A 15,072-nucleotide genomic window follows, 5' to 3' on the forward strand; every position below is an offset into this window, starting at 1 on the left:
GTTTCATTATTCATCTTTATCACACATGATGACCATCTCTGGCCTGTACCCCAGTTCTGTATGAATAAATAAATAAATCTTTAAAAAAAAAAATAAAAAAAATCAATCAAAGTGGTTATTGTTTGGGAGGACAGCTGAGTAAAGGAGAGTTGCAAACAAATACATTTTAAAAGTGTGATAGTTAAAGCCTTGAGATTAGTATTAAAATAGTGTTTGCTATAATGTTTAGAATCTTTGTAGAACTTACATTGAGAAAGTGTGGATCAATTCAAGAGCATTTGATCACTTATATTCCAACTAATCCTCAACCAGTTTAACTTATCAAAAAATTCCTGAATAGTTTCAAGGCCATTTTTCTATAACTGATGAAGAAAATGTAGGATCTTATTAAGCAAAACACCTCTTAGTCCTTTACAATATACAAAAGGCACAAAACTTGGTTAAAAAAATATTGTATGAGATTCACTTTAATTTATATGCATTGTGCAAAAATATAGAAATTCAATGCAAACCAGAAAAAAAAACCCTTAATCCCACCAGTCAGAGATGAATGATACAAAGATTATCTTTTTGCTTAAATCTTAATTATTGTAGATATTTACAAAGGAAACAATACAGCAGAGGTTGTACTGCTTTATTTTGGGCTCTACTTTCTATTTTCAACTAATTGTGCTTGAATCTATGCCTACTAACAAAATGCATTTTTATAATCCTCAAATCAATAAGATTCAAGACATTCAAAACACGTCTGATATTTTAAAGCACTGGTGAACTTGAAAAGAGATGTTTATACAGAATATTAAAATGGAGTCATGCTAAGTTTCTTTTCCTAAACAATACTGAACCCAGCAGAGTACTGTCTGACTCAGATTATGGTCAATATTCCCTTTCGTTTGACTGTAAATGTCTATACACTAACGTCACTTTTCAATGTCAAGTGTTCTGTGGTGCAGGAAGCCAGCTTGCCTGGCCAATTTCAGTAAGGAAAGAGAAGTGGCCAGCATGCAGGAAGAAGTAATAGAAAAAAAATAAAAATAAAATCGGAAGTGAGAAAAGTTAAGTATAGCAATGAGAACTTTGTTATTCAATTTTACTCTAGTGAAAATTTGCCAATCTACTAAGGTTTTCACTGGACTATATTCTTTTTAAAAAGTAGGAGAGAGACCACTCTCTCCTGCACAGTCCAGTGGAAGAACAATGGCAATACCTGTATCTAAGGGGTGACTTTACATTCAACAGGAAGTCATGTCTATTTTGCAACAGGAGTTGGAACAGTAAGACATAATTCAGAAAGTCAGGCCACATGATGTAGCATGTGTGTCTCTATAAAGCCAGGATTAACAAAAATGAGAAAAGAAAGGATTCATAAAATAAAAAAAAAAAGGAGAGAGAGAGAAAGATGTTAGCAGAATGCAATCACTGATTATAGCACTTGCAACTGATATTCAGCTGGGATTACTCACTCTTTCACCCTTCCCTGTCTTCTCCCCTGACCCCAACTCCTTCACTTTCTCCCCACGTTTCACCTTGCTTCTATCTACATGGGTAAACTATATTGGACAAAATGTGAATAGCTCCCCAGGAAACGAAGGGGTTTTAAATGTTTCTAGGTTATAGAAGCTTGTTCCTATGACAATAGGGAATATGATTTCCTTTAATCAAGCAAAACACAATCCCTGGGAAATGGCTAGCCATGTCCAAGATGCAAAAGCAGAGGATTTATTTTAAAAAAGATTTATTTATCCATGCATACAAGAACTGGGGTAGAGACAAGAGGTGTAAGGGGTGAGAGGATTCACCAGAGAGAGAGCAGGGAGCCGAACAGGCAGATTGACTGAAATGTACAGCTGAGGGGAGCAGTGGGTGAGGTAGGAGAGATCTGCTGTGCCATGTGGGTCCAGCTCCCTGGCCAGGGAATGGAACTCCTGCCGTACTTGTAGATAGCTTCATAGAGCTGGGCTCTAACTTGTTGAGCCACCAGGGAGGGCCCAAAGGCAAATGGTTTAAAAGGTTGAGAATTAAATGTGTGCCAGTGCTGGCAAACTTGGTGATTGGGTGCAGACCTATGAGAACAGTACAAACTTTGCAAGTGGATCTCGTTCTTACAGTTTTCAATGAAGATATTAATAGGAATATTCAAATTGAGTCACATTTCATCTTTTTTTTTAAAGATTTATTTATTTATTCATATAGAACTGGGGTACAGGCCAGAGATGTGGAGGGTGAGAGGATTCACCAGGAACAGAGTGGGGAGCAGAACAGGCAGATCGAGGAAGTACACTGCTGAGGGGAGCAGCGGGCGGTTCAGGAGATGTCTGCTGCGCCATGAGGATCTCCTCCAGGGCAGGCGGGGATCAAACTCATGCGGAATTGGCATAAGCTTCTTAGTGCAGTGCTTTAACCTGCTGCACCACCAGGGAGGGCCCATATTTCATCTTTTAAGGAGAGATGGGTCACTTCCTTTCCTGCTTACCTATAGCCTGAAATGCAATGCTCATTTGAGAAAATAAGCCATTAATCTGGACTGGATGATAGGGATTCCACCTCTGGTTTTACTACTGAACTCAGTACCATTTGAATGACTCCTTTCCTCTGCAGCCACAGGTGCATCTGGTCTGCTGTAAGGAGGCTCCCCTGAGTCCTGAGGGAGCTGTGAGCATCTCCCAGCCAGGGTCCAAGGACATGCAGACCTTTCTGTATTTTCTAACCGTTGATGCAGCTTCAACTGTCTGTTTCATTATTCATCTTTATCACACATGATGACCTTGCCTCCTACTTCAAAAAGGTAATTGCTCATTTAGCTGCTGAATTATGGAATCACAACCCCCATATCTATAGTCTGTCACATTCTGTATCTAATCTCACCACCTATCTAGTCCCAGAAAAAGACTTAACACTCGTGGGTTCAAAAACTACCATTCAGTGATTGTTCTTAAAACTCTTCTTTTTCATTTTAGCAGTGACTTTGCTCCTTCCCTTTTATCTCTCTTTTATTTTTCTAAGCATTTCCTAGATTTCTTCCCTCTAATCTGTAAACAAACACAAATGTCTTTTCTTTTCATTAAAATTAAAAAATAAATAAATAGCAAATCAATAGATGCCTGCTTCATCAGTGCCCTCCATTACTGCTCTGTCTAGTAGTCTCTCGAATAAAAGGAACTTAAATTCACCTTTTCTCTTAAATTCATCATACTATCTTATGCTGACATCTATTCGCAGGTGTATTTTTTTTAAATAAAAAAATGTATGTGAAAAAAATCATGGATTAACTTGAATTATCTTGCATACATTTTCTTTTTATGGCATTTGATATTATCAGTCATTCTTCATTCCCAAAACTCTTCTGTGAGGTTCTGTGACAAACGGTTATTCTCTCCTCCTCTCTCAATCAGAAACAAGATCATCTTTCTTTAACACTGCTAGGATTTTTCACTTCATGTAATAGTCACAGCTTTTATTATAAAAATCTACTTTTTTTCTAAAACCCACGGTGGATGTGAGAGGTGTTGAATGACAAGAAAGTAAACTGGAATGAACAGAATAGCCTTTGCTGTGTTAGTGCAGCTAATGACGTGCCATAATATTGCAACATGATTTTCTGTCTCAAAAAACAAACAAGTAAACAAAAAGAAACTCTGTGCATGTGAGCAGGCCAAGAGTGGGGTGGGGCTCAGTCAGGGCACAGCCAACCTCTTGTGCCATGGGGTTTTCTGTCAGCTTCCTTCCCAAGGGAAAGACCCAGAGGTCAGGCTGTCCCAGCAGGGTTTGATTGCCCTCCCTGGTGAGGTTCTGAAGACCCAGAGTGGAGTCCCAGAAGTCTGGCTGAGGAAGGGGCAGGTGGGTGGTTTATAGGCCTAGGTGGCAGGGAGAAACGGCCTGGTGGAAATTTTTGCCAAGGAGCTGGAACTTATTTTGCTGCCTGGGCTTGAGTTAACGGCTGGTGACAGACAAGGAGGTGACAAACCGGTCCTGAGGTGATCGCTCCGAATGCCTGCTTCTGCTTGGGGCACTCACTGCCCTTTCCTTCCATGTCCCTGTCTGTCTGCTGCCTGACCTAGACAGCTCCCTCCTTGTGACCCACGGTAGATGCTGTGATTCTGCTCACCTCTGCTGCTTTCCAGACGCCAGGAAAGAGAAAGAGACTTCTCTTTAAAGGCACTTCAAAGAGCCAAGGCTTTCCCAGTTTCTTTGGCAAATTCGCCTGTCCAGCAGCCAAGTCTGGCCACTCAGTTGTAAATGAAGGTGCTTATTTAACTTGGAAGAGAAACCCGAGGCTCCAGCTCTGGTTTTCTGTTCTTCCGGAAGGAACTCAGCCCTTCACCGAAGCATAGGGAACTTGCCAAGTGGGAAAGGGGTCTTTGGCATGTGGATTATTTCCACTTGGGGGTCAATAGAGGCCCTGGTTATTTAGGACAAATTTTATCACTACCTTAACCTGACCTCCAATGCAGAAGAGTAAAAAATAAGAGGCTATTACTCCCTGGTGGTGCAGTGGGTTAAAGCACAGCATTAAGAAGCTAAAGCCACTTCAGCATGAGTTCAATCCCCACCCAGGGAGTGACCCACATGCCATGGCAGACCTCTGCTGACCCACCCGCCTGCTATTCCCTTCAGCAGTGTATTTCATCAGTCAGCTTGTTCTGCGCCCCATTCTGTCTCTGGTGAATCCTCTCACAGCACCTGCACCTCTGGCCTGTACCCCAGTTCTGTATGCATTAATCAATAAATCTCTTTTTAAAAAGTGAGGCTATTAGCATTTTTACCAAAAATGTGACAGAGGCGCATGTATAATTACAAAACATCTAGTCTTCCTCTCCTGATATAAGACCCCCATCCTCAATACTCCATCATGCCAACTCAGAGCTGCTCAATCCTCATCATCCCTCCCATTGGGTTTAGAGTTGGCGCCTACATGGGATCTCCTTATGCACAAAATTAAATGTTTTTTCTTCTACTAATCTATCCAAGCTTAATTTGATTGTTGGAACAGTCACAGTAAAGCTAAAGCACTAGGGGATTTCCTTCCCCCCCCCCCCATGAAAGTAGATGTGAGAAATGACAGAAAAAGACTTGCCTGCTAATTAGTAAAAAAAAAGAGAATCATTTAGGACTGTCCTCTTATTCGTACCAGTAGTGACTGGGTGAGCAATAACACCATGGCAAAAATAGAACAAGAAAGGAGCATTCCAGAGTTCTGGGAGAGGTATTATAATTTCCAGATAGATATAGAATGCCATGCTTATGGGCTGTCCAGTTACAGAAGATGTGAGCCCTGAGATGCTGAGGCTACATGTCCAGAATCCTGGTGGCCAGAATCCTGGGGCAACACTTCCAGCACTTTTATACTTGAGCACACAGAAGTGCTTCCTATTGTGTTACAGGCAATGAGAGGGGCACCCCTGAGCCCCCAAACCTGCCTGCTTTAAATAGGTCTTGCCACCTGCTGTATTAAGACCAAACATAAAAGACCTTTAATGGAAAGGAACTTTAATACAAGAGTGTGCAATACAGAAAAGACAAAGAATATAGTTTCTAAATCAAACACCTGAAGTCACCCATCCCCTCGTGGGTAAAAGTTCATCCAAATGGAATTGGCCCAAAGCAAGGCCTGAAAACCTGTGGCAAGTATGAAGCACATTCTGGCGGGGACCCACAGAAAAGGGTCAGAAATGGCTAGACAATCCTGGGAAGAAAAGAGCAAAATCAAAATCAAGATAAACGCTGTTATCATCAATCTCCCCACAGCTCTCTCATCCTATCTGTTTCAACTATTCCAGGGCCAAGAAACAAGAGCCACTTCTTCACAAGTCTCTGCTTCATGTGCCTCCCTCTGGCTCTCCATCCTGCTTCCTTCCTCTTCAGTCTCCTCTCTTTCTTCTCCAGGCTCAGCTCCACCCTCCTTTGGGTGGGGCAGGGAAACAGGAATTTCCCCTTTTGGGGGGGACCATTCACTTACAACTGGGGTGAACAAACAAGCTTGGGGACTCATTGAGTCATCAAGCCTGGTTCTAGCTCTTCCAGCTCCCACCTACAGGCAATTATGGAAAACTTAGCATACTTCAGCCCCCCCCACCGGGACATGGTGGTTTGGAAAGCCCTCCCCATCTAGAGCATTGCTCCCCAATAACCATGTACCTGGAAGGTTAGTGGAGCTGTAGATGCTGAATGCTAACACAGACTTATTTACTGCATTTTAACTGCATTTTATCAAGCCCTGTAGATGACTCACAAGCACTTTCAAGCATGAACAAGACTGAGGACCTTCAACTTAAGGGGTATACTGGTAGAGAAAAACTTTGTGCTCTGTAGATGGAGAAACTGCCCACATTACAGCAATAAGGCAGCACATTCCAATACAGCCACTACACAATCTACAGAAAAGTCACTCAGCCCTTTGAAGATAGAACTGAGATCTAACCCAAAAAGTGATGTGACTGAAGGATACCCATGGAACCCACAAATAAATGGTGTGTGTGCTCTTAAGGGATCTGACCTCCATGCATACAAAGGCAAAGCATAATCTTAGTGTAGAAAGAGGAGAAGAAAGTTTATTAGTTTCCCAATAAAACATCCCAAATTACTCATTCCCTCATTGGCAAATGCCAAGACAAACAGGATCAGCCCGAAGCAGGGTTGTTGAGACCTGAAAGTTTCCCACAAGGCTAAGCCACCTTCTAGGGGGAACCATAGAAAGGAGTTCTGAAGAAGGTCCCAGAAAGCTGGGACCAAGGGAGATACCACATCAAGATAAAAGCTGCCACTGTCAGCTCCCACGTGCCTCTCACCCATCTGTCTTTCCAACTCTGTGTCTCTCCTCCATGAGTCCCTTTCCAGCAGCACCAGGGTGCAAATTAGATCACAAAATCAAGAGCACTTTCTTTGTTTTTCTCTTTCTAAGCTCACCTGTCTCCCCTGGCAGGTCAGTTCTGCCCAGAGTTAAATGGGACTGGGGAGCATGGAGTCTTCTTTCCCCAAATTTCTTCTTGTTTTGAAACATGTACACAAATGCATGCAAGAGAGAGAGAAAAAAAACACAAGAAAAATCAATCTAGAAAACATCAGAAATAAGCTATTTCTTATAGAGGTATGGATTTCATCTTCTGTTTACTACATTGAATATATTTTTGAGTTTGCATTTTTTTTAACTTTTTCTGAATAATTTTTGCAGCAAGTGACATGGAGAACCGTACAAAACTATGTAGACAATTTGACATACTTTAGTGTTTTGAAGCAGAGCAGCATTTCAAGCCCACATGTTATTTTTAGGGGAAATATTTAAGCTACACATAAAACCTAATTCCCTAACAGTCTCAAGAGACCCAAGCCGAGCCAACAGAACCAATGTCTTTGATGATTCTTTTCCTATTTAAGATTTGCTGAAAGAGAGAGCTACCCTAAACTTCAGAGAGATAAAAGTACTTCATTATCTTTAAAGTATTTTAAGATTGTTACAAAGAAACAACAAAAAGCTGAAGGAAATTTCTAATAGTTTCATCCACATAATCCTCACTTTTCTCCATTCTTTCCAATATATGACAGAAGAGGCAAGTTGAGGACACAGAAATTCATTTATTCTCAAAAAGTACTAGGATATACTATATCCTGTATACCATATAGAGATGGGCACTTATGTTTTAATAAGCTAAAAGTAACTCCCTTCCTGAAAAGTAAAGATTGAAGAACTGGTGGAAAGTATCATGTAACACATAATAATGTCATTAATTTTTTGATAAGAAAGTAATTTATAGAGATCAATTTTTTTTTTTTTTACATTTTTGTATTGTCTATACTTCATGTTTCTTTCCCTCATCAGGAATATAGTTGTCTGTTTACAAAACAATAAAAATAAATCTCTTGTTTTCGTGGGTTTTGTTTCATTTAATTTGCCAGTAATTAAATGCTAGTCTTCAGACTTCTAATCATAGAATAGAATGTAAATGCTATAGATTGACAATAACATATTTATATTAACTTCAACAGAACACTTGACTATAAAGGAGCTTATCAGGGTACTTTCTTCCTAATCAAGTAATGAGAATACAACCCTTTGTATTCTCTTACTCTCTTTCTCTCTCTCTCTCTTTTTTAAAGATTTATTTACTTTTGAGCCCTCCCTGGTGGCGCAGCGGGTTAAAGCACAGCACTGAGAAGCTAAAGCCACTTCAGCAAGAGTTCGATTCCCGACCGGGAGGTGACCCACATGGTGCGGCAGACATCTCCTGACCCGCCCGCTGCTCCCCTCAGCAGTGTACTTTGTCGATCTGCCTGTTCTGCTCCCCTCTCTGTCTCTGGTGAATCCTCTCACCACCCCTGAGCCTCTGGCCTGGACCCCAGTTCTGTGTGCATAAATAAGTAAATCTTAAAAAAAAAATTATTTACTTTTGCATACAGAACTGGAGTCTAGACCAGAGGTGCAGGGGGTGAGAAGATTCACCAGAGGCAGAGTGGGGCACAGAACAGGCAGATGGACTGAAACACACTGCTGAGGGGAGCAATGGCGACATAGGAGAGGTCTGCTGAGCCACGTGGGTCAGCTCCCTGAGTGGGGATTGAACTCGTGCTACAGCGGTACCACAGCCTCCTGGTGCTGTGCTTTAACCCCCTGTGGCACCAGCTAGGCCATGGCCCCACTTTTGTACTCAAGTTTACTAGCAAATAAGAAGCTGCCTCAGCCGCTGCTACACAGTGCTGCTCTAGCGGTGCCTCCAGGCGCCCACTGCTGCACAGGGACTTGGAGTCATCTTCCCCTCACCCACTTCTACCCTGAAGCCTGCCTGGGGAGGTGACAATTTATGAGCATCAGAACAAGCAAACTCAGTACTGTTCCTTCTGTAAAGGTGGGGTGGATTCCAAAATAGGAATTAGCGAGGCACAGGTGAGTGATGGGGAAATAGAACACAGTAGAATAGGAAATACTATGCTAGAAAGTGTTCTGAGTATGAAAACAGAAATAAGAGGCAAGTGGGTAAACAGATGACCATAGACAAAAAATAATTAGGAGTAAAGAAAATAATACTAAAGCTTTCTCAGAGTTCCTCCTGACAATAGAAGCAGAGAAAAACAGCGAAGTATACATACTCATACAAACATACATACATACACACCCACCCACCCCCACCCACACACACACACATATATACACACTCATATATCATATAGAGAGGAGTTTACAGTATTCTATGGTATTATAATTTTACAATTCTGGGGCAATTAGGAAAAATGTTAAAGTATCTAATTTCATCTCCTTATCAGACAATAATGGAAAAATAACTCGTTAGAATCCATCATATAATCCATCATTCAACAATTAAATTAAAGAGAGGCAAATCCATTACTTTTCTACTAGATGTGTCCCATTAAAGTGTTTTAAAACCTCTTCTCAGAACGGATAATATCTTCTAAACAGATTTGCTTGATCATATCTCTTTCATGGGGTCTCAGACACATGACTTGACTTAGTTTTAACTCCAAGTAAAATATATTTAAATAGAGTTCAAATCAAAATGCTTAGATATGTGGGTGGATTGACTATTTCTTCTCTGTGCTTGCCTTGAGGTTTCAAACTTATTGAATGTGTTTTCTCTGTTGTTTCTTCTTTGTGCAAATCATGATCACCTTCATAAAGTTCAACTACTGAATTTACAATACAAGTATTATCTACACATCCCCAGGTGACACCAGATGCCAAGTTCTACTGCTAGACTCTCCAACATCAAGCACCCCAAAGTTCAATGTAATCTTTTCTTCTAAAATCCAAATCTGCTACCTGATATTTTTAAAGATACCATATTGTTATAAAATTCAAATATGGCCTCCAAATTCTAATAGAAGCAGATGATCTTTTTTGTCTTGTGTTTGGCCATGATTCATTCAAATAATTGTGACAGTTACTAATTACTATTCACAATCTTATCGTTAATTGTAATTTTGATGTAAGTGATACCTATGAGAGATAGGAATTTATACAGCTTCCCTCCAGGTTTATTGATATATAAGTGGAATAATCACTGTTTAAGATTAACATTACAGCCTAATGTTAAGCTAAACATTTAGCTACAATGTTACAGAAGGCTTGATTAACATATGTTATGAAATGATGACCGTATTAGGACATATTGAGAGATTTTGGGCCAACTTGCAAGACCATTCCTGTAATGACATCTAGCCAATTATAATTAAGTTATCGGCTTCTAAGCTTATTCTATTTCATTGTGAAAGGAAGTTGTGACACCTCATATCTCTGCAGGTTTACTAGTGGATTCAACTCAATATTAATTAGTGGAAAATAATTGAGTACTGTTCAACTGCTTTTAACCATTACCATCCCCTAAAATTACTACATGTGTCTATAGTTAGCTTGCCCAGAATATTCTCTTCATGTCTTACTTACACCCCTTGAACAAGCATTTTATAAGATCCAGCACAAGTTTTCTGGGTAACTAGCTTATTTCCTGAAACATTGCTGCTTGTGTTTTTCTTGTTTATCACTTTGTATTTCTTCTTTGCTAAACTCTACATTGCATATGGAAAAGGTGAACATTTCTCAATCATCTATCCATAGCAAAATTGTATCCAACTCAAAAACTTGTGCACAAAATTTGGTGAATAGATATTATTATCTTAATATTATTTATTGAACAGATGCTTGTTGCTTGACTTGTTTCAGTACATAGTTTTTGTCCTTTTGTTAAGGAAGAGAAAAAAATGACATAGAAGAGAAAATATTTTTGCAGGCAGCTTTCTGCATCTCCAGGGCAAACTCAAGCATTGACTAGAGGATTGAGTCATGATATTTCTGAGCTTGGGAAAATGTATGATTATAGACACAAAGAAGAAATATTACCTTATAGCACAATTTTTTCAAACTGTACTGAATTTTGTTATTATATCTGCATGTGAGCAATCATTATGAAAGTTGATTCCTGACATATATTTTTCTTCAATATCTTATAGAAGAAAAGAGTCAACATTAAAAAGGATTTTCCCCATCTTCCAAAATATACCAAAGCAAAACCAAGAAATTATATGATAAAATTTTTTCTAAGATTTTGAAATAAACCAAGGAAACATTTTATTTGTGGTTATGACACCTGAAATTCACATTCAGCTTTGGATAAAATACACCATAATTTATTCAAGTAACAAATCTCTGTTCAGATCAGCACAGTAAAGATAAAAAATGTCAAGCTATACTTCCATAAAAATATATCAAGCTCTAAAAATGAAAATTAAAATTTTATGTCATACCAGTAATCAATTCAACCAAAATAATTTTGGCAGTTTCTTTACTGTGGAATTTGTTCTGAAAACTTTATAACTACAACTCATCTGCATTTCAAAGAAAGTTGAACACTGGTGTTTTGTCCTTTATTGATAAAAGAACTGAAACCAGAAGCCATGAAGTGTTTCATAATACAGCAATATCTGAGCAGTGTGAAACTTTTTAAAACTTTACTATTTGGAAATTCATATTTCTTATGCCTGTAGTTTACATATTTGTTTCTTAATGTATTTAAAGAATTATTCTATAAAAAGTTCCCTCTAAAAATTACATTTCTTATACCTAAGATAGTGAATTTCTAAGTGTGTCATAGTAGTAACTATTTTTGCTCTACTGTTTTTGTGTTAATAGAATTCATTTACTAAAGAGTAGAAATTGCACCACCATAAACTATGAGCGTGCCGTGGTAATCCAAAAATTTATATAATTTTTTATAACAATATTGCAATGGTCAAAATTTATACTGGTAGCAGCAACAGGAATTCTTTTACATTACTTATATGAGCATAAATAGGTATAACTACTTTGCAAAACTTACAAAAATCTAGTACAACTAAACATAGTTATACAACTCCATGGTCCAGTAATCACCTTCTAGATAAATTCTTGAACTTAGCCCATTCAGTTCCCAAATACATGTATTCACATGCTTTAATGATGTTCAAAGTAGTTCTACTAAAACCTAAAAAAAACCCAAATATTTCTCAATAGGATGATGTTTTCACATATTGGAATATTATACAGCAACAAGGATATATGTCTCAAGAAACAATAATGGATAAATTACAATACTCAAATTAGTATTCATGAAAAGTTCAAAAGGAGAAAAAAATGTATCTTTTGTTATGTAAGTTTGGATAGTGATTACCTTTGAGCAAGGTAGTACTTAAGGAATGATGGTGGGAGGTATGTGAGTGCTTCTGTGATATTGACAATTCCACTTCTTTATACACTGGTCTCCTTCACAGGGGGTTGTAACTTTTGTGAAACTTTACTTACATGCAAACGTTTATTTGTGCACTTTTATACATGTATGTTTTATCTCAATAAAATTGTTTAAAATCTTTGAAAACTTACAGAAAAAAAAGTCTGTAGTAATATATATTTTCTGTTGTTTCTATTTCCAAATTACCCCAAATGTTATGTTTTTAAGTCATGAAATTAGATTTGTGGTTTAGTATAAGTGATCTTTTTGTCTTTTTTTTTCTTATGTGTTTCTTCTTTGCTTAGCACAGCAGAAATATGCTTATTGAAAAAAGGGACAGTATTCATAAAGATATGTATTTACAAAATAATTCCAGTAGAGGGAATTTTACTTTATCATAGCAAAGGACCCTCACTGAAAGCAAACATTTATTTATTTATTTTTTACATATAATAAAAATTCTTCATAGAATGAAGTACAACTCTCATCTAAGATTAGTCTAGGATAGAGAAAAATACTACTCACTTTATTAAAGAAGAATGAAAAACTTGAATATACATATCATACAACTATATTGGCTATGTATTTATCAAGGGACTACATTTATGAATTATTCATAAAAGCATTTAAACTGAAATTATTCAATATTAATAAAGATAAATTCTTATGAACAGATCATCAATTTGAAATGCAATTATAGTGAATTTCAATAAAACTAATAAAATCAGAGGATGTAATGATAAAATTTGTAAACTTAAGGTTGATTTATAAGAAGTATATTATTGCCATTACACAAGTAACACTCTAGTTATTGACATCACTCTTCCTAAATCTAAATAACTACTAAGTTCTGTTTACTTTTTGAAAAAATAAGTGTGAATATTATCATTTAAGATATTTGAAAGTAAATATATTAAAGTGATCAATTCTTCATAACTTTCTATTTTTTTATAAATTTTTCACATATGTGAAAGCTCTGTACATTTTATTCTGATCACTATACATAAATTTGTGACACAATTTGTGACAATTGTGCTATAAAAATTTACTATGACATATCAAGGTATTTTTCACTGAATATGTTGTATTTTGTGATGGTTCAAACCCTTCAGAAAAAAAGTAATAACTTTCAAAAATATAATAACCTTCACAACTAGTTTCTGTTACTACAAGCATATCAAAAAATCTAATTTTTGTAGGACATTTTTTATGAGGTACTCTATGCTTCTAAGGTGCTCAAAGATGACAATTGACATAAAAAAAAACCCAGAAAATAGTATCTACATTCTTCAAATAAAAACCAGTATACACATACTTGATTATTCTTTCTTTTGAATTCCATCATCTTGAAATACTTGTGAGTCATAAATATGGACATTAAGGAGATAGTAGTAAAATTTATATAAGTGCTTTAAAAAATCTATAAAAGTAGCGTCTTGTCCATACATTGTGTGATTAGAATAGGGATGAAATTTTTCTTGTTATTTACTTGGTCTCTTGTCTAATCTTTAATTTTAAATAAAGAAAGTCTACCAAATATTATTGGATATGACAGTAAAATGACACATTGTAAAACAAAGCTCTCATAATATTACTTTCTTCAAAATTATTGTTATTGACATAGAACACATATGATCCTTTAAGATATTGTCTCCAGGTCTTACCTGAACTAAGTTCATTAGCAAATAATAATTGCAAAACCTCTTTTTACTTATTTCTCTAAGCCTCTGAATACATTGCTCAGAATTTCTCTGATCAGCAAAAGCCTGTGTTATAGCTTTTGCCTTTTATAAAAGTACGTTCCATTTCTAATTAACGAATGTTCTGTAACTCTTAAAATGAGATTAACAAGCCTTAAATTGTAATTCGTAAAAAGGCAATTCTAAAATCAATTTTAGAAGGAAAATCTAGGTTTTGGAAATAATTTTTCTAGGGCAATCTCAGCTGCAAATAATGAGATGCCAGTTATGAAAAAACACAAGTTAGTAAAAATAGAGCAAAGTTGTTATGTTTCCAGAGATCTCAGTAGATAAACTGTTAGTTAGATTAGAACACAATACTATTCAAGAGATACTTTCAACTAGTCAATGTAGAATTGTATGATTACTCCATCAATAACAAGTGGTTGCAACCTAGTAGTCCAACTGTTAAATGCAAGTTGACTCACCTGAGTAACAGTGCTGCTTCCCAGAAGTAAAATCCCGAAACTAATGTCCGAAAGCGTCTCACGTGGGCCATGATACGCAGAGATATTCACGATCCTGATATTAGCCTTATCCAAGTCATGAGGAACGAGAAAGCTGGGAATGAAAATGGACAATCTAACTCCGTGTTGTATTGGTAGAGGCAAATGACTGGAAAGCTTCAGCACCTTAGACAGCTCCACGTAGTCCAGGGAGGCCCTCTCTTTCCAACACCTAAAATTTGCGTTCACCCCTTCTATGAGCATTGAGCAAAGGGGAAGGTCTGGGTTACAAATGTACAGGTGATTGTACCGTGAATACAGAATAAGGGGTGGGATGAAATGTCTGGAGTGCCTAGGTTCAGGGCAACAGTTCGTTGGAGCCCTACAAGCAAAGAAAGAGTCCTTTCTGACTCACACCCACCACACGCAGCAGCAGCAGTATCAACGGCAGCAAGAAAGGAGATGTTTCTTCACCTGCTCCAAGCGCCGCCCGCCCGAATTCCAGTCTCCACCTTTGGGTAAAACCCGAGACCGCTAGCGCGGCAAAGGAAAGCGGGGCGGGGCCAGACGACACAGTCTTGTCCGCCAATCATCACCACACAGCGGGACAGAGTGACGGGCCACTCACGGCGGTAGGTGGTGCTTAGCACCTCTCCTTTAGGGGAAAAAAAAAAAAAAAAA

General features: G+C 37.7%; 1 protein-coding gene across 2 annotated transcripts in view; it reads right to left on the reverse strand.

The window, feature by feature from the left end:
• Window positions 1-14,597, reverse strand: part of GLRA3 (glycine receptor, alpha 3) — a 113,859-nt gene extending 99,262 nt beyond the window's left edge. For both annotated transcript variants that reach the window (XM_004682407.1, XM_004682406.1), the window contains exon 1: window positions 14,374-14,597. In XM_004682407.1, the coding sequence (XP_004682464.1) occupies window positions 14,374-14,444 (71 nt within the window). In that variant the 5' untranslated portion in view covers window positions 14,445-14,597. The remainder of the gene's footprint in view (window positions 1-14,373) is intronic.
• Window positions 14,598-15,072: the final 475 nt, after the last annotated feature.

The sequence above is a fragment of the Condylura cristata genome, unplaced genomic scaffold, assembly GCF_000260355.1.
Source record: "Condylura cristata isolate star-nosed mole 26May11 unplaced genomic scaffold, ConCri1.0 scaffold00014, whole genome shotgun sequence".
Lineage (NCBI taxonomy): Eukaryota > Metazoa > Chordata > Mammalia > Eulipotyphla > Talpidae > Condylura > Condylura cristata.